Source organism: Pristiophorus japonicus, unplaced genomic scaffold (genome assembly GCF_044704955.1).
Source record: "Pristiophorus japonicus isolate sPriJap1 unplaced genomic scaffold, sPriJap1.hap1 HAP1_SCAFFOLD_1194, whole genome shotgun sequence".
Lineage (NCBI taxonomy): Eukaryota > Metazoa > Chordata > Chondrichthyes > Pristiophoridae > Pristiophorus > Pristiophorus japonicus.
Window position 1 is genome coordinate 35180 of NW_027250858.1, and position 20852 is coordinate 56031.

At 43.1% G+C, this 20852-nt stretch overlaps 1 protein-coding gene across 3 annotated transcripts in view; it reads left to right on the forward strand.

The window, feature by feature from the left end:
- Positions 1-20852, forward strand: part of tbc1d23 (TBC1 domain family, member 23) — an 81468-nt gene that overhangs the window by 32468 nt on the left and 28148 nt on the right. For all 3 annotated transcript variants that reach the window (XM_070870221.1, XM_070870223.1, XM_070870222.1), the window contains exon 8: positions 11230-11333. In XM_070870221.1, coding sequence (XP_070726322.1) covers positions 11230-11333 — 104 coding nt within the window. The remainder of the gene's footprint in view (positions 1-11229; positions 11334-20852) is intronic.

The following is a 20852-nucleotide window of genomic DNA, read 5'->3' on the forward strand; positions in this document are numbered from 1 at the left end:
CCCCCCCCTCACTCTCCCTCCCTCCCCCCCTCTCTCTTCCCTCCCCCCCCCCCTCTCTCTTCCCCCCCTCTCTCTTCCCCCCCCTCTCTCTCTTTCCCCCCCCCCTCTCTTCCCCCCCCCTCTCTCTTCACCCCCCCCTCTCTCTTCCCCCCCCTCTCTCTTTCCCCCCCTCTCTCTCTTCTCCCCCCCCCCCTCTCTTCCCCCCCGACCCGAACCGAACCGAACCTCCCCGACCCGACCCGACCCGACCCAACCCAACCCAACGCCACCTACCTGTAAATCTGGTGCTGGGGACTGGCTTTGCCCGAAGTCTCGGGCTGGCCTGTTCAGCCTTCGGTCCCGAAAGGCCTGCCTGAAGCACTTTCACACAGGTAGGAAGATGGTTTATTTAATCTTTTCTTTGCTTATAAATGTTTATTCAGGTTAGATTTATTTGTATAATATTTGTATCAGGATTTATTATAGAATTTAATGACTTCCCTTTCCCCCCCCCCACCTCGTTCTGGACGCCTAATTTGTAACCGGCGCCTGATTTTTTAATGTGTAGAACAGGTTTTTTCAGTTCTACAAAAATCTTCACTTGCTCCATTCTACTTTAGTTTGGAGTGCGTTTTCACTGTGGAAACTTTCAAATCAGGCGTCAGTGGCCGGACACGCCCCCTTTTGAAGAAAATATTCTGTTCCAAAGTAGAACTGTTCTACCTGACTAGAACTGCAGAAAAAAAAATGTGGAGAATTGCGATTTCTAAGATAGTCAGTTCTCCACCAGTTGCTCCTAAAAAATCAGGCGCAAATCATGTGGAAACTTGGGCCCTATATTCCATCTGCTGTATTCTTGCCCACTCAATCTGTCGGTATTGCTTTGCAGCCTCTTTGCATCCTCCTCGCAACTAACTTACTCACCTAGCTTTGAAACTTCAGCAAATTTGGATACATTACACTCGGTCCCCTCACCTAAGTCATTGATATAGATTGTAAATAGCTGAGGCCCAAGCATGATCTTTGCAGTACCCCATTGTTTCAGCCTGCCAACCAAAAAATGACCAGTTTATTCCTACTCTTTTTTTCTATTAACCAATCCTCAATTCATGCAAATATATTATGCCCAATCCCATGAGTCTTAATTTTGTGTAATAATCTCTTGTGTGGCACCTTATCGAATGCCTTCTGAAAATCCAAATACAGTACATCCACTGGTTTCCTCCTGATCTACCCTGCTAGTTACAGCCTCAAAAAAAACTCCCAACAGATTTGTCAAACGATTTCCATTTCATAAAGCAGTGTTGACTCTGCCCAATCATATTATGATTTTCTAAGTGCCCTGTTACCATGTGTCTAATAATAGATTCTAGCATTTTCCCTATTCCTGATGTCAGCCTAACTGGTGTATAGTTTCCTGTTTTCTCTCTCCCTTCTTTCTTGAATAGCGGGGTTATATTTGCTACCTTTCAATTCTGGAAGATCAAATCCAATGCATCGCTATCTCTGTAGCTACCTCTTTTAAAACTTTAGGATGTAGGCCATCAGGTCTAGAGGATTTATTGACTTAATCCCATTAATTTTTCCAATACAATGGCCCTAAAATTCCGGTTGGAGGCTTCTTTTGGACGAACGCCTCCAACCGGAGAATTTTTCCGAAATTAGTTGGTGGAATTCCGATGGGGAGGCCTTTTCTTCCCGCCCTGCGAAGCGCGCTCCCGTCCTCCAGGTTCCCATGCAGAAAGTGCAGTTACGTGTGACTGCTCAACCAATCAGGTATAGTATTCTCAATTAATAGCAATGGGAACTCCATATCTACGAGTTCTCATTGCTATTAAGAGAGAAAAAACCCAAACAGTAACACCAAATAAAAAAATAAAAAACACACCTCACGTAATTAAAATTAATTGAAATTAAAGTTAATAAATATCTTGGAGAAACATTTTTTCCTGAGTTTTTAAAAACGTTTTTTAAATTATGGTTTTTAAAAATAAAATGCGTATTTTTAATTTTATTTTTTATGCTTTAAGTGTTTTAAGACTCTTACGCCTGTAAAATTAGGCTATGCGCCTGCTTTTATCAGGTGCAAGAGTTTTGAGGACATTGGCTAGGCAAGATATGGGTAAATACCGCAATTTTGCCCTTGCAAATGTCCTCGTTCCTGATATGCGGATGATCTGTCAAGCTGGAGCTTGACAGATCGGAGAAGCCGGTTTTCAGCGCATGCGCATTGTGCGCTGAAAATCGTTTTTTGCAATGACTTCCTGGGTCCGTAGACACTCCGTGTGGACCCAGGGATGTCGGAATTTTTGTGCCAATGTCTTTACTAATACTAATTTCTTTAAGTTCCTCATTCTCACTAGACCCTTAGTTTCCCCACTATTTCTGGAATGCTATTTGTGTCTTCTACCGTGTAGACAGATTAAAAAAGTATTTGTTTAATGTCTCTCCCGTTTCCTTAGTTCCCATTATAATTTCTCCTGTCTTTGCCTCTAAGGGACCCACGTTTATTTTTGCTAATCGCTTCCTTTTTACACAGCTATAGAAGCTTTTACAATCTGTTTTTATGTCTCTTGCTAGTTTACTTTCATATTCCCTTTTCTTTTTATTCATTTCTTGATCATCCCTTGCTTTAATTCTAAAATTCTCCCAATCCTCAGGCTTACTACTTTTTGGCAACATTAGTAGTCCAACCGTGGCTGACAAGAGAAGTTGAAGATAGTATTTGATTAAAGTGAGAGGCACTTTAATCAAATACTATCTTTAACTTCTCTTGTCAGCCATGGTTGGACTACTAATCCACGAGGGTTTTATTCCTTAGGGGAATGTATATTTGTTGCGAGTTATGAATTCATTCTTTACATGTTTACCGTTATTTCTTTTTATCTATTTCCCCAATCTATCTCGGCAAACTTGCCCCAATACCTGCTTAGTTTGCTTAGTTCAGATTACAGACCCTAGTTTCGTACATAACTAAATCACTCTCAAACTTGATATAAAATTCTATTATATTCTGATTGCTGTTACCCAAAGGCTCCTTTACTCGGGGACGGATTAAGGGTGCCTCCGGCCCCGCGCAGTACCTCGGCCGTGGGACCCCTACTCCCCTTTTCATCCAGCAGCAAATTACATTAGTGAGCTAAGTCACAGGGCACTATGTATCAGGTCAGGTCTACATCTCAGGTTATGTTCTTATTGATACTATGATAACATTCATTTAATATTTTATGATGTTTCCAAACAATCAAACCGATACCGTGATGAAACCCTGTATAAACAGTAAACAACAACGCTTTAGTTTTTTAAAATCCTTATATTTTGAAACAAAATTGACAATGACAACAATTTAGAACAAGACAGCGCAATTTTTTTGGAAGATCATCATTTGTCACTTGCATTCCATTTTCTCCACAGAGGCATCTAGAAATATAACATTACATTGGTTTTTTCTGAGATTTTTGTCGGCTAAACTCGTCAATGATTTTCGAGAAGTCAAGTCCTCTCAGTACTTTGCTCTCGATGCACATGATTGAAAGTCTATTAAGTCGATCTTGTCCCAAGCGGTTCCTGACCTCATCCTTGAAGCATTTTAGTTTTGAGAATGACCGCTCACCACTGCAATTTGATACCATCATCGAAGAGCTATTTCAATGTTAGAAAAAGTTTGGGTGAGGGCGTGTGTATGGAGGAATTGGTACATTCTCAGCTCTGCTGACTTTGTTTGTTTGACACACATTGAGGTTTGAAGCTCTGTTGAGGATGCCACCAAGCTAGAAAACTGGATGAATTCATTTTCAATCATAGAATCCAGTTCGCCCAGTTTGTCAAGGATCGACTGAGCTTCATTTCAGCATTCAACTTTCTGTTCCACGTCATTCCAACACTTCGCATATGGGAGTGTAATCTTTGAGCAGGGCTGACACTACTTCATATCTTGCTGACCATCGAGTAGCAGAAAGCTGTTTGACGACAGAGAGCCCTAAAGGTTTTAATTTTTCATAAAGCAGATGCAGAGAGAAAAGTGTACAACTTTTGTACAGTCAAAAAATCTGACGATCACTGGGCTGCATTCGGCACTGTTTTTCCCCACAAGGTTGAGTGAGTGCGCTGCGCATGGTATAAACATCGCATATGGGCATTGCTCTTTGATAGTTTGGACACCTATGTATTTGCCACTCATATTTGAAGCATTATCAATTTTGTATGTCGATCCAGAAAGGCCAGTATTATTTCTTCTATTTCTTGTCCAGTATGACTGATTATCGACAAGAATTTTAGGAACCTTTCCTCAGGACCAGACAGTGGAACATAGCGGATGACAAATGACAGCTGATCTGTGTGTGTGACATCTGCCATTGAATCAATAGATATTAAATAGAACTTTGCTGATTTCAATTCCTGGATAATTTTCTTAAGTACTTTGTCACCCATCAGACTAATCAGTTCTTCACAAGTGGTGGAAGACAAGTATGAAGTATGCCCCTTGCCTTTGTTGGCGAACAGCTTAATGTGTTCAGCAAGAAATGAATCGTAGTTTGCGAGAACCTCTAACACACCCAGATAATTACCATTACTTCGAGACTCAATGATTTCATCTCTGCCTCGCAATGAAAGAGCTCATTCACAGAGAAACGTTATCACACAAACAGCCAATACTGCCGTTAATTTTCAAACTGGAAGACAATGTGACCATCCACACTGCTTTCCAGTGCACATTAATACCATGGCTTCTCTATGCTGCTGGCTGTTTTCGTGAGCGGAAATCCTCTCATCTCCATGCTTCCATGAGTAAAGTGGCTACTTGTTTGTGCTGTGACCTTGGAAGCAAAGCAGTATACTCTACCGTTTGAAGGTGAATAACAGAGCCACATTTGCTCCACACGTTCCCCTGTCAGCGTTTGCACACTTGTGAAGAAGGACTTCGAGCAGTATCGGCGACATTCTTCCTTGGCATGAATCACGCTGGAGTTTTGGAAGTCTTTATCACAGTTTCGGCAGTCATCACTACCTTTTGCAATCCAATGGCTTTGCATGTCTTCTGAGATATTTTCTCCCCACAGCCCAATGTCACTCGTAAGTTGCGCCTCTTTCAGCTCCGTATGCTTCAGTTGGTTTTCATCATCTTCAACTTTTTGGACTTGGAGCTCCAACTCTGGGTCCAGTGACACTAGTAGTTTTATTGCTGAAGCTGACTGCACAGCGTCTTCTTGGCCTTCATCTTCACGATTAGTTGGAAAAAATTATCTCGTTTAAGTAGTTTAGCTACTTCTCGTCTCTTGCTCCTTGTATACCTGGTGCTCTTCCCTTTTTTTCGCCCCCGATTTGTGTGTAGAATGCACCTCCAGAAAAAGGGCATCTAGAGTCTGTTTACATCAAGTTGAGAATAACATGCGCCTGAGCCCTCACGGCTTTGCTCTGCTCTTGCTACGTCACTTATGTCAATACTGTTTACCCGTAATCCCACCCTGTATGGGCCCCACTCTGGGTTTGAGCCCTGGGCGGCTGCCCCCCCCCACCTCCCTTAATCTGTCCCTGCCTTTACTATAAGGTTATTAATTAACCCTTTCTCATTGCATATGATTGAGAGATGGAGTTCAATGTGGGGAACTGTTACGTCATCCACTTTGGATCGGAGAAAAACAAATCAGAATATTTTCTTAATGTTGAGAGATGAGAAACTGTGGAGGAGCAAAGGGATTTAGGTGTCCATGTACACAAATCTCCAAAAGCTAGTGCGCAGGTACAAAAAGTTAAATGTTGGCCTTTATCTCAAGGGGGCTTGAACACATAAGTGAGGAAGTGATGCCCCAGTTGTACAGAGCCTTGGTCAGACCCCCATATGGAGTACTGCATTACATTTTGAGCATTTGATCTTAGGAAAAATATATTGTCCTTGTAAGGGGTACAACGCAGATTCACCAGAATGATACCAGGGCTTAAAGATTTAAATTATGAGAACAGGTTGCATAAATTTGGATTGTATTCCCTTGTGTTTAGATGCCTGAGACTTGATCTATTAGAGGTATTTAATATGATTACGTGGAAAAGAGTTGTTTACGTTTCTTTAATTACTTCAGTCAAAATCATAGTAGATATACAGTCAGCAATTTAATAGTGTTGTATCTGAACTGTATTGTGCGATCAAAATTATTGTAAATATACGTAGTTAGTTATTCAATATCAATATTGATTGCAAATATAGTACAGTTTATATATGGTACAGTTTAATAATGCAATCTATGAGGTCGTCGTTTGGTCTTTTGGTTACATTTGTACATTTGAGGTGTTGCAAGATACATTTGTGATCTTGACAGTTTTACAGATACTGTACTGAGGTTGACGTTCAATTATTGCACAATGATAAATGATCTGAAAACTTCAAACCGTGTGCATGAGAACAAGTGTTGAAGCAGGATAATTTTGTTTAGCTTCTGGTTTACTCAGGTTCCTTGTACTGAAAAGAAAGCACTGAAAACCATCTGCTGCTTTTTGTGTTGTCAGAGAAATAGATGAAAATTGCTGAGTCGTGTTTCCCCAGGCTACAGAGATTACAGTGATATTATTTTCACCAACAAGACTGCCCTGGTAGACTCATCGTTTCAGTCTCTTCTTGCCCTATGGAACTGATTTCTTCTTAACTCAACTTTTTTTTTTCTCCCCTTGTTCAGTCTATTCCCACCTACACCCGCGACTCTTCCGACACCCTCTGCTACTTTAACAGTTTCCAGTTTCCTGGCTCTAACTGTCCTTTTCACCATGGACGTCCAATCCCTCTACACCGTCAACCCCCACCAGGACAGTCTGAGGGCGCTCCGCTTCTTCCTTGTACAGAGGCCCAATTGCCATCCTACACCACCACCCTCCACCTGGCTGAACTTGTTCTTACACTGAATAACTTATCTTTTGAATCCACTCACTTCCTCCAAATAAAAGGTGTTGCTGTGGGAACCCACATGGTTCCTAGCTATACCTGCCTGCCTTCGTGGAATATATGGAATATTCTTTGTTCCAGTCCCACTCAGGTCTACTCCCTCGCCTCTTATTCCGGTACATTGATGATTGTATTGGAGCCGTTTCCTGCTCTTGCCCCAAACTGGAAAATGTCATCAACTTTGCTTCCAATTTCCACCCTTCCCTCACCTTCACATGGGCCATCTCTGACTCTTCCCTTCCCTTCCCTGACTTCTCTGTCTCCATTTCTGGGGATAGGCTATCGACCAATCTCCACCATAAGCATACTGACTCACACAGCTACCTTGACTACACTTCCTCCCACCACGCTTCTTGTGAGGACTCTCTTCCATTCTCCCAGTGTCTCCGTCGCATCTGTTCTGACGATGCCACCTTCCATACCAGTGCTTCCAACGTCTTCCTTTTTCCTCGACCGCGGATTCCCCTCCACCGTGGTTGACGGCCCTCGGTCGTGTCTGTTCCATTTCCCGCACTTCTGCTCTCACCCCTTCCCCTCCCTCCCAGTACCTGTTTCTCAACTTCCAGCCCACGTTCAATGAATCATCCTCTGCCACCTCCTCTACCTCCAGTGTGATCCCACCACCAAACGCATCCTCCCCTCCCTTTCCCTTTCACTATTCCGAGCAGATTGACCCCTCTGCGACACCTTGGTCCGCTCCTCAATCACTCCCCACCCCCAGCACCTTCTTGTGCAAGCGCTGGAGATGTAACACCTGCCCTTTTACCACCACCCCACCCCAAACATTCCTTCCAGGTGAAACAACGATTTACTTGTACGTCATTCAAGTTAATATACTGTATTCGCGGCTCACGATGCGGTCTACTCTACATTGGAGAGACCAAACGTAGATTAGATGACCGCTTTGCGGACATCTCTGTTCAATCCGCAAGTGTGACCCCGAGCTTCCGGTCACCTATTGCTTTAATTCTCCGCTCCACTCCCACTCTGACCTCTCTGTCCTCAGCCTCCTACACTGCTCCAATGAAGCTCAATGTAAGCTCACGGTACAGCACCTCATCTTTTGATTAGGCACTTTACAGCCTTCCAGACTCCACGTTGAGTTGAACAATTTTGGATCATAACCTTTTCCCCCATTCTTTTCAGATGGCAGCTGTGGATGATTCAGCTCTTCCTAGACCCATCTTTTGTTTCTTTACTTGTCCCATTACCATTTCCTTTTGCCTTGCATCATCATCACTTTTGTCATTTAATCTTTCTTACCTTCCACCCTCCACAGACCTTCCCTTTTGTTTTTTTCCTTCTCTCTCACCTTTCCCTGCCTCTGCACTTGCTTTAAACCTGTTATATCTCTAACTTTTTCCAGTTCTGATGAAAGGTCAGCGGCCTGAAACGTTAACTCTGTTACTCTTTCCACAGATGCTGCCTGACCGGCTGAGTATTTCCAGCATTTTCTGTTTTTATTTAAGTGATTTTATTTGATGGTCTACTCTGTACCAATAAGCCTGATAAGATGCAAAGATGCGGAGTACATCTCCGACCCGCGAAACAATTCCGAAAGTATCTCCTGGCGTACAGGCTGCAAAGAGTTGTGGTGCCGATCCTGCAGGCATACAGCATATCATTAGGGGATTCCCTTCGTAAATCAATGCAATGGAATCCTACTTTGTGATTGGAGGACCTGGCCCACAGATCCCAGCGATGGAGGAGGTTCGGAAGCATCCGTGGGATCATATGGGCCCGGTCCTCCAATCACAAAGTAGGGTTCCATTGCAATGATTTACAAAGTGAATCCCCTAATGATAATTATACGATGTGCAGAATTCTAATCAATATAAATGTACTGAATAATATTATTCATTAGTTCTTTCATTGCACTAAACTCAATAAAAAGTTAATAGAAATGTAGAAACATAGAAAATAGGTGCAGGATTATTTGATAAATTTAAATATTTGTGTAAACTCATTTAAAGTTTAAGTGCATAATTTTGGATTTTGAAGCATTTTATTTAAGCCTTATATATACCCTTACAGTGATGAAAGCAGGCCTAAGCCTGTTTTTACCAGCTGTAAGACTTGCGTGGGCAATTGCTGGGCAGTTGTTAGGAAAATAGTCCAACTTTGTGTCAGCAATACCCACTTTTCAGGCGTATGTTGACAAATCACAAGTTCTGGGCTTTTCAAATAGATTAGAGTACGCCGTCATGGGGACTGCAATTTCAGGGCCATAATGTTCTGCAAAACCGTGCTCTGCAAGCAGACATGCTCAATGAATGTACTATTCGTGACAGAAAGTGCTTGAAAATTACCCCAAGTTTATTAATTCATCACTGGTATAATAGTTCATTGTACATGATGATGTGCTATGATAGATCTTTTCTTTGTACGTTACAGCTGTTTTACCCACAAGAAAGAATAATAATGGCCTGGAATTTGCAGTTGGGATGACTGCGAATTGGCAGTGTTTACCGTCATTCTGCCTTTGAAACTGAACGCAACTTCAGAATTTGGCACATCCTGAAGTTGTGGTCTGTCATTCACAGCTCCAACACAAGTTGCGCTGTGCCCCCCTTCACCCGCCCCCCCCCCCCCCCCCCCCACCCTAACAGAGCCGCCAATCACAGAAAATCAGGGAAACTGGCGAACTTTGGCTTTTCCACAGTAAGTACGCTGTTAAATTCCCGACTAAAAGTTAGACCCACAGCGATTAGGTGTAACTGGGGGTTTAACAGTGTATTGACTGCTAAACAAAGATTAAAGGTCTTCAAAATTCATTTTAATTTTGTACAGTATAAAATTTGTCCAATTTAATAAAATTGTAAATTTTTAAGAAACTTCAGTTTGTCCATCTTTATTTCAGGTTTACCTTTTGCCCCAAGTGAGAGCTCCAATTTTTGTTTTGATCTCTCTTACATTTTTAAAAAGTTAGAATTTTAAGAGCTTACTCACTTTCTTATTCACTGAGAATTCTGGATTTTGATTGGCTGCTCAGACAGCTTGTTGACATCACAGCAGCGCGCACAATGGGATCCCCACGAACCTCCGTTGATTTGAATTGAATGTTGGAAAACTCGAAGTTCTCAATTTAGAGATCGTGAGATGCTTGTGCGAAGCGTACTTTGGGGCTAGTGGTGAACGCCTTCACTTCGCCGCTGGCAGCAAATTCCAGGTCTTTGCTGGTGTGTTATCCTGGATAACTTTGTGTATATTGCCCATTCTACCATAATTTCTTCACTGGGTTCTCACTGGGAGAACTGTGGGAATGGCAAATCTGAAAAGATTAGAGGTGAATGCTGCATTTTCATTTTGAGTTAAATGGGTGGTTTTGATTCTTTCCTGTTTTTTTCTTTCAAGGAGTAACATGAAATTAAATGAAGGTGAATTAAAATTGTTGGCACAATATAGATATATATATAGACAGCCTGTAAATCCCCAGGTTCAGCCCTTGGGGAAAGGGGTAGTAGCTTAGGAGGTCAGAAAATTCAGCAAATGATTGTATATACTGGCAGATCTACCATGTTGCTCATGGCGAGTCAATGATTATGCTGTTACAAGGGTGAAAGAAATGCTGTGGAATGGGGTAAGCATGCACATGGCTGTTAAAAGGATTTGGAAAGAAGTTTGAGAAATGTGCATTAATGGTGATATAAATTGATTTCCATAAATAAATAGAGCGTTTTCCTTACCCATAAATAAATAAATAAAGAATGTTCCTTTCACATACTAGTTAGATTTTAAAAATATCTGTTCATGTACTGCTACAGCTACATTAATAAACAACCCCTTGAATATAGTTCAATGCATCATTTATCCTGTCAGTTACTTCAAATAAAGTTCATGCTTTAGCTTGTTCTATACAAGAAAAAATTAATTGTCCTTTCTTTATTGGTAGCTCTTTTCTGACTTTTTATGGATTGGGAATTTGTGTCTCCATTTTTGAGTTGAGTGTTCTATACCTTTTCAGTTATTTATTTTATGAATATAAATTTTGAACCAATTAGATACAAGTGTGACAATAAAATTGCACGTGTAAAAGTGTGGTGGACACATTGAATGTCAGATTCAAGCCATAAATATATAGATATATGGAGATTGTACAGTATATTTTTGAATTGTATTTGAAATCAACACAAACTACATTGTTTATTTTGCTTGCTTGGCTCCTGTTAGTGATGTTGGGTTTACATCACTGCAGAGCCCAATTCCTTCCAAGTAAGGAGATTACTAAAGGGATAGACTTAACTGACTTATTTTACTAAAACACACTATTTGTTGTCAGAATGTGTGTGAGCCCAGTGCATCATATGTTTGTATTTCAGGATCACTTGAATGTGTTCCATGCAACCTGGAGACAGAAGATGTAGAGGATCTCTATTCATTGGCACTATATTATTATGCCAGAACACCTGCTTCTTTTAGAAAGGTACATTTATTTTTGAAAAACAAATACATTAGGCTTTTAATTTTGATCCATATGTAGCAACTTAATATACAAACAAGATTCAGATTAGGCAGAATCCTTTTAAAGAATTTGTATGATTTGCTTTTTTAATTTTTTAGTAGCATAAATTTAAACTAATTGTTAAATATCTTAAAGAAACACCCATTTTTCTATTTTAAAAGGTGAATATTATGTGGCAAGGCAGGAATTTCTGTCTTTATTTCGTACTGCTTTTAAAATAGCTAGAGTTAACATGGAAAATGTCTTGCATCACAAAAAATTAATGGGAGGATTGCAGACAGTATGTCTGAGAAATATAGAAACATAGAAAATAGGTGCAGGAGCAGGCCATTCGGCCCTTCGATCCTGCACCGCCATTCAATATGATCATGGCTGATCATTCAACCTCAGTACCACACCCCAGTCTTCTCCATACCCCCTGACCCCTTTAGCCATAAGGGCCACATCTAACTCCCTTTTGAATATGTCCAACGAACTGGACTCAGCAACTTTCTGTGGCAGAGAATTCCACAGGTTCACAACTCTCTGGGTGAAAAAGTTTCTCCTTATCTCGGTCCTATATAGCTTATCCCTTATCCTTAGACTCTGTCCCCTGGTTCTGGACTTCCCCAACATGGGGAACATTTTTCCTGCATCTAACCTGTCCAATTCCGTCAGAATTGTATACGTTTCTATGAGATCCCCTCTCATTCTTCTAAATTCCAGTGAGTATCAGCCTAGTCGGTCCAGTCTTTCTTAATATGTCAGTCCTGCCATCCCTGGAATCAGTCTGGTAAACCTTCGCTGCACTCCCTCAATAGCAAGCACGTCCTTCCTTAGATTAGGAGACTAAAACTGCACACAATACTCAAGGTGTGGTCTCACCAAGGCCCTGTACAACTGCAGCAAGACCTCCCTGCTCCTATGCTCAAATCCCCTCGCTATGAAGGCCAGCATGCCATTTGCTTTCTTTACTGCCTGCTGTACCTGCCTGCCTACCTTCAATGACTGATGTACCATGACACCCAGGTCTCGTTGCACCTTCCCTTTTCCTAATCTGTCACCATTCAGATAATCTGCCTTTCTGTTTTTGCCACCAAAGTGGATAACCTCACATTTATCTACATTATACTGCATCTGCCATGCATTTGCCCATTCACCTAACCTGTCCAAGTCCCCCTGCAGCCTCTTAGCATCCTCCTCACAGCTTGCACTGCCACCCAGCTTAGTGTCATCTGCAAACTTGGAGATATTATATTCAATTTCTTCGTCTAAATTATTAATGTATATTGTAAATAGCTGGTGTCCCAGCACTGAACCCTGCGGCACCCCACTAGTCACTGCCTGCCATTCTGAAAAGGACCCGTTTATTCCCACTCTTTGCTTCCTGTCTGCCAACCATTTCTCTATCACGTCAATACGTTACCCCCAATACCATGTGCCTTAACTTTGCACACTAATCTCTTGTGTGGGACCTTGTCAAAAGCCTTTTGAAAGTCCAAATACACCACATCTACTGGTTCTCCCTTATCCACTCCCACTACTTACATCCTCAAAAAACTCTAGAAGGTTTGTCAAGCATTATTTCCCTTTCATAAATCCATGCTGACTTGGACCGATCCTGTCACTGCTTTCCAAATGCGCTGCTGGTATATCTTTAATAATTGACTCCAGCATATTCCCCACCACCGATGTCAGGCTAACCGGTCTATAATTCCGTATTCTCTCTTCCTTTTTTAAAAAGTGGGGTTACATTAGCTACCCTCCAATCCATAGGAACTGAACCAGAGTCCATGGAATGTTGGAAAATGACCACCAAGCATCTACTATTTCTAGGGCCACTCCCTTAAGTACTCTGGGATGCAGACTATCAGGCCCTGGGGATTTATCGGCCTTCAGTCCCTTCAATTTCCCTAACACTATTTCCTGACTAATAAGGATTTCCCTCAGTTGCCCCTTCTCACTAGAACCTCGGTCACCTAGTATTTTTGGGAGGTTATTCGTGTCTTCCTTAGTGAAGCCAGAAACAAAATATTTGTTCAATTGGCCTGCCATTTCCTTGTTCCCCATTATGAATTCACATGATTCTGACTGCAAGGGACCTACATTAGTGTTCTCTAATCTTTTTCTCTTCACATATCTATAAAAGCTTTTGCAGTCAGTTTTTATGTTCCCTGCAAGCTTACTCTCGTACTCTATTTTCCCCCCTCCTAATTAAATCCTTTGTCCTCCTCTGCTGAATTCTAAATTTCTCCCAGTCCTCAGGTTTGCTGCTTTTTCTGGCCAATTTTATATACCTCTTCCTTGGATATAACACTTTCCCTAATTTCCCTTGTTAGCCACGGTTGAGCCACCTTCCCTTTTTTATTTTTATGCCACACAGGGATGTACAATTGTTGTAGTTCATCCATGTGATCTTTAAATGTCTGCCATTGTCTATTCACTGTCAATCCTTTAAGTATCATTCGCCAGTCTATTCTAGCCAATTCACATCTCATACCGTCGAAGTTTCCTTTCTTTCAGTTCAGGACCCTAGTCTCTAAATTAACTGTGTCACTCTCCATCTTAGTCGGGAAATTGTGTTGGGGAAATTGATGGGATGGAAGGCCGATAAATCCCCAGGGCCTGATGGTCTGCATCCCAGAGTACTTAAGGAGTTGGCCTTGGAAATAGCAGATACATTGACAGTCATTTTCCAAAATTCCATAGACTCTGGATCAGTTCCTATGGAGTGGAGGATAGCCAATGTAACCTCACTTTTTTAAAAAAAAGAGGGAGTGAGAAAACAGGGAATTATAGACCGGTCAGCCTGACATCGGTAGTGGGTAAAATGATGGAATCAATTATTAAGGATGTCATAGCAGCGCATTTGGAAAGAGGTGACATGATAGGTCCAAGTCAGCATGGATTTGTGAAAGGGAAATCATGCTTGACAAACCTTCTGGAATTTTTTGAGGATGTTTCCAGTAGAGTGGACAAGGGAGAACCAGTTGATGTGCGCTATTTGGACTTTCAGAAGGCTTTCGACAAGGTCCCACACAAGAGATTAATGTGCAAAGTTAAAGCACATGGGATTGGGGGTAGTGTGCTGACGTGGATTGAGAACTGGTTGTCAGACAGGAAGCAAAGAGTAGGAGTAAATGGGTGCTTTTCAGAATGGCAGGCAGTGACAATTGGGGTACCGCAAGGTTCTGTGCTGGGACCCCAGCTGTTTACATTGTACATTAATGATTTAGACGAGGGGATTAAATGTAGTATCTCCAAATTTGCGATGACACTAAGTTGGGTGGCAGTGTGAGCTGCGAGGAGGATGCTATGAGGCTGCAGAGTGACTTGGATAGGTTAGGTGAGTGGGCAAATGTATGGCAGATGAAGTATAATGTGGATAAATGTGAGGTTATCCACTTTGGTTGTAAAAGCAGAGAGACAGACTATTATCTGAATGATGACAGATTAGGAAAAGGGGAGGTGCAACGAGACCTGGGTGTCATGGTACATCAGTCATTGAAGGTTGGCATGCAGGTACAGCAGGCGGTTAAGAAAGCAAATGGCATGTTGGCCTTCATAGCGAGGGGATTTGAGTACAGGGGCAGGGAGGTGTTGCTACAGTTGTACAGGGCCTTGGTGAGGCCACACCTGGAGTATTGTGTACAGTTTTGGTCTCCTAACTTGAGGAAGGACATTCTTGCTATTGAGGGAGTGCAGCGAAGGTTCACCAGACTGATTCCCGGGATGGCGGCACTGACATATTAAGAAAGACTGGATCAACTGGGCTTGTATTCACTGGAGTTCAGAAGAATGAGAGGGGATCTCATAGAAATGTTTAAAATTCTGATGGGTTTAGACAGGTTAGATGCAGGAAGAATGTTCCCAATGTTGGGGAAGTCCAGAACCAGGGGTCACAGTCTAAGGATAAGGGGTAAGCCATTTAGGACCGAGATGAGGAGAAACTTCTTCACCCAGAGAGTGGTGAATCTGGAATTCTCTACCACAGAAAGTTGTTGAGGCCAATTCACTAAATATATTCAAAAATGAGTTAGATGAAGTCCTTACTACTAGGGGGATCAAGGGGTATGGCGAGAAAGCAGGAATGGGGTACTGAAGTTACATGTTCAGCCATGAACTCATTGAATGGCGGTGCAGGCTCGAAGGGCCGAATGGCCTACTCCTGCACCTATTTTCTATGTTTCTATGTTAATGAAGAATTCTACCATATTATGGTCACTCTTCCCCACGGGGCCTCGCACGACCAGATTGCTAATTAATCCTCTCTCGTTACACAAGACCCAGTCTAGGATGGCCTGCTCTCTAGTTGGTTCCTCGACATATTGGTCTAAAAAACCATCCCTTATACACTCCAGGAACAACTCCTCCACAGTATTGCTGCTGAGAAAGTGGTGAAAGTCTTCGTTTAAAACCGTGCTTTGGTGGCTGGGTTAGCTGATTTGAATTGTTAATATTGGCAGATTGACAGACAGTAGAGCAGACAATTCTGTTTATTCTGAATACTGAGCTCTCAGAAATTCATATTGTGTTGATATTTGTCCAGAGGAAATGTATGTGGGTAAGGGCCAATATCCAGACATTAACACCTCTGCTCGCAAGGCACAATGGGCTGGATTATCAATTGTTTACAGCCTCAGTTAGCACCCAGAGGGGGCGTTAATGCGAGTGTAAGAGCTTATAGCACCCCGCTGGAAAATTCGTTTGAGGTTTAGCGGGGGAGCAAACTGCTAGCGCCTGGCGACTGACAATCACTCTGATCATGACGTCAGTCCTGGTGCAACACTTGCGCCCAGCTCGCTAAATTAGGTGTGGCCGCCTCAACTATTTACAATCTATATTAATGACTTGGATGAAGGGACCGAGTGTAATGTAGCCAAGTTTGCTGATGATACAAAGATGGGTAGGAAAGCAAGTTATGAGGAGGACACACAGAATCTGCAAAGGGATATTGACAGGCTAAGTGAGTGGGCAAACATTTGGCAGATGGAATATAATGTGGGAAAGTGTGAGGTTATCCACTTTGCCAGTAAAAATAAAAACGCAAATTATTATTTAAATGGAGAGAGATTACAAAATGCTGCAGTACAGAGGGACCTGGGGGTCTTTGTGCATGAAACATAAAAAGTTATTATGCAGGTACAGCAAATAATCAGGAAGGCAAATGGAATGTTGGCCTTTATTGCAAGGGGGATGGAATATAAAAGCATGGAAGTCCTGCTACAACTGTACAGGATATTGGTGAGACCACACCTAGAGTACTGCGTACAATTTTGGTCTCCTTATTTAACTTGCATTGGAGGCAGTTCAGAGAAGGTTCACTAGGTTGGTTCCTGAGATGAAGGGGTTGACTTATGAAGAAAGGTTGAGCAGGTTGGGCCTTTTCTCATTGGAGTTTAGAAGAATGAGAGGTGATCTTATTGAAACATATATGATACTGAGACGACTCAACAAGGTAGATGCAGAGAGGATGTTTCCACTCGTGGGGGAATCTAGAACTCGGGCATAGTTTCAGAATAAGGGGTCGCCCAGTTAGAACTGAGATGATGAGGAATTTCTTCTCTGAGGGTTGTAAATCTGTGGAATTCTCTGCCCCAGAGAGCTGTGGAGGCTGGGTCATTGAATATATTTAAGGTGGAGATAGACAGATTTTTGAACGATAACGGTGTGAAGAGTTATGGGGAGCGAGCAGGGAAGTGGAGCTGAGCCCAAGATCAGATCAGCCATGATCTTATTAAATGGCGGAGCAGGTTCGAGTTGCCAAATGGCCTACTCCTGCTATTTCTTATGTTCTTATTTAGCGCCCACCAATAACAATGTCTGGAAAAGCAGTCAGTAGAGGCTTGCAGAGTCGTTTCTGGTGGCTACTTAAAGGGATGAGGAAGTGGTTCCCTTGGAGCTCACAGTCAGTGCAATGTTTACACAGAGCACGGCGTATCAGTCTCCAAGTTTGCAGTGGCAGACAGACATAACAGTTCAGCTTGAAAACAAGTGATTTTGCAAACTTTAATGGGTGCATTACTATGCCACGTGTTTAAGTCCCAGCTTTTTCCGGGATTGTAATCGGAGATCGATGCATGTGCAATGGGTCGGTTAAATTTAGTTTTTGTTAGCCCCCCCCCCCAGGTCAAGTGTGTAACGGCTAATTTTGCGTCACCTTCAACTCTTCGCCCAATTCCGACAAATTTCTCGGCGGGAGGTGTGTAAACCGCCCCAACTGAGGCGCGACCGAATTTCTCTCCCAAGATCTTTTAAATAGTTTGTTTGCTTGAAAAGAAACGGTTAAAACATGAAATAAGTTCCACGGCATAAACCGCAGCTTGGGCTGCTCAGCTCTTGTTTTGCCTCAGACATCAAAATGCCGTAAATGAACTGAGGTTTGTGCCCTGCATTTACATGTTATCTTGAAGATCTGCCAAGAAACAAACCTGGCACGTTCATCTATAAATCCTATTGCAAAACACATGTTAAGAAACCCTGTTTTTACAAAGTATCTGTTAACCTATTATGCACTGATTCTAGATTCATTTTTTTTAAATTGTGCTTTGAAATATTTCATGAAATATTGTGACTTTTGTTTAATTAACCAGCAAATGAATGTCTCAAGTAGCTTTAATCTGTATGCATTTGTTTGACAGTTTTATATTCTTTATCTTTCGAAAATGTATAGATCACATATTCTTCAGTGAGCAGTATACCATGAATATCAATTGGTGTTAGAAATAGATATGTTCACCCATACATGGCACATACAAGGCCACTGGTTTTGGTTCATAAGAGTTTTGGTCTGTTTATGAAATCTGCCACCTAGCGGTGAAACAAGACAAAAGTGTTGGGGGAAAAATTCTGAACTGTAACATTGTCCAGAATTTTCTGGGGGTGTGCGGGCACAATTGGAGTCGGGTCGGGAGGAAAATTTGAAAAACCTTGGAGTGGGTCAGGAACCCGCTGTCACCCTGCCCCATCGCGCCTTTCCCTTGGGTGTGTTTGCCAGCGCGGCAGCAACCCGAACGGCAGAGGCAGCCGAGGTAATTGAGATCATTATGTGGTACTTGTCAGACCCTTAAACTTTTTTTTAAACCCCACCTTTCAAATTTCCCTGCATGACCACGGGAATCACACAGCTCAGGAACCATGTCTCTGAACCTGGGGCAGAAGCTGAATGGCCATTGATTCACCTCATTAGTGCATAGCAAGGAAAGTACAATTAAAAACTCCCGCCTCACACTTTCCTAAGGCAGATGCTGTTGCTGAGTGCATTGTCAGCACAGATGTAATTTTCTAGAGGTTGCAAGTGTTTCCAGCAAAGTCAGGATCCACTGTCACATCATTGGTAGAACCTATCACACCATTGAATGATTGCTTCTGTCTTCTCGACTTGACCTGCCATCTATTACATCAGGATGGGTGCCATTTATACTGTCTCACCTTGGTCCTCAGAATCAGACCACCATGAAGCTCAGCACCAGCAGCACCAAGCACATCAACAACACCACCACCAGCAGCCTTCTCATAAACACTTGATGCTGCATAGGATGACATCAGTGCAGGGCTGCACTGCACCGGAGGTGATACCCCCAACATAGTATAGAGTCAGAGCAGCAGTGCCAAAGGAGGCTCAGGCTATCATGCCAGGTCATCACAGACATTTGCAGATTGCTGGAGCAAGACCTGTAGCCCAGAGGAGCGGGTGGACACGCCTTACCCGTGGCTGTCAAAGTTACCAGCGCCCTCAACTTCTTCGCTTCAGGATCGTCCATGGATCTGCAACAGACATTTGCAGCATCTCGCAGTCAGCCACCCACAGATGCATCTCACAGGTCACCGATGCACTCTTTGAGAAATCAGCCAATTATATCAACTTTGCCACTGATGAAGCCAGTGTTACTGAGCTAGCACTGGCCTTTGCCACTCTGGTTGGCTTCCCACAGGTGCAGGTTGTCATCGGCTGCACATGTGACCATTAGGGCACCCCACCATCACCTAGGAGTTTTTGTCAACCTCAAAGGTTCCACTCTCTCAATGTGCAGCTCGTTTGCAACCATAGTAAGATCATCATGCATGTGTGTGCCAAATTCCCTGGCAGCTTCCTTGACTCTTTCGACCTGCGCCAGTCCACCCTCCCTCAGCTCTTCGCACCGCCAAACAGACTTTCTGGCTGGCTGCTTTGATACAAGGTCTATCCACTAAAGTTGGCGCTCATGACACCTTTTGAGGAGGCCAAGTACTGAGGCCCAGGAGAGATATTATGAAAGCTACATTTCCACCAGATGTGTCCTAGAGCAGACAATAGGCATGCTGAAAATGCACTTCAGATTTCTTGACAGATCTGGAGGAGTCCTTTAGTACGCACCAGCCAGGGTCTCCAGAATCGTCGTGGTCTGCTGTGCCCAGCACAACATAGCGCAGCAGCGAGGATTAGCGCTGCATGAGGAGCAAGGCTCTGCGCGCACAGCCTCTTCAGTGGAGGAGATGCAGGAGGAGCATCAGCTAGAAGACGAGGAGAAGGAGCAGGAGGAACCTGTGGTCCAGATCCCACCAGCACCTGAGCACATTGTTGCCGAAGAGGCCAGGGATGACCTCATCTTGGTCAGATTAACTTCACGCATTACACCCATTTGGCGGCCACATGCTGTGCCAAGTTCGCACCATCCCACAGCAACACCATAAAGCATCCCAGCAATGACCAAGCCATTCCTTTCACGCTGACCACCATTGCTGGAGGTATTGTTATGTCTCACCATTCACTAAGCCACTTCCAAAGTTGCGCACAAATTTGTCCATGACCGAAAAGTGGTGAAAATAAATAGTTTTGTGCATGACATCACGGTAATAGAAACTTTACAAAAACATTTATTAAAACATCCACGTGACTAGCCTTGTACATCTACTAGTGTTCCATCTTTCTCTTGCTTGTGCTCCTGCAAGGTGCAACCCCTGTGGCTTTGGCAGAGGCAGCCTATTCACATTCCTGCTGCGAGTGTCCTCTGGATTTTGGAGCCTGTGATGGCCCTGCCAACATCTGCTCTTCCTGTGACTCTGCAGGGGCAGACCCAGCCATCGTAATCCCAGATGGCATCTGCGGCTCTGACTAACGGGACGCAACGGGGGAGAAGTGTGTGCGCTTTGTGAGGAGCCTCCACTTCCATGTACTCTCTCACCATCATCCCTCTTTTGGGCCAACCGCACTTCCCTGCAAGCAAGGAGCTGGAGAGCAACTTGCTGCATATCATTGGGGCCATGAGGACCCACGTCTATGTTGACATCTCTCCTAGAGAGGAGATCTGTGAACATCTGCCATCTATTCTCCATGGATAGCTATTTGTTGTCCATAAATAGCATGTTCTCCTGTGAGTGGCACATTAGCTGCTCTATGCAGGTGACCATCCTTTCCATGGAAGAGCCTACAGTCGCTATCGCCTGCGACACGGTGGTGCTCATGTTGGAGATGGACTTCTCCATTCTCTGCATATTTCCAGACATCGCGCTCACAAAACC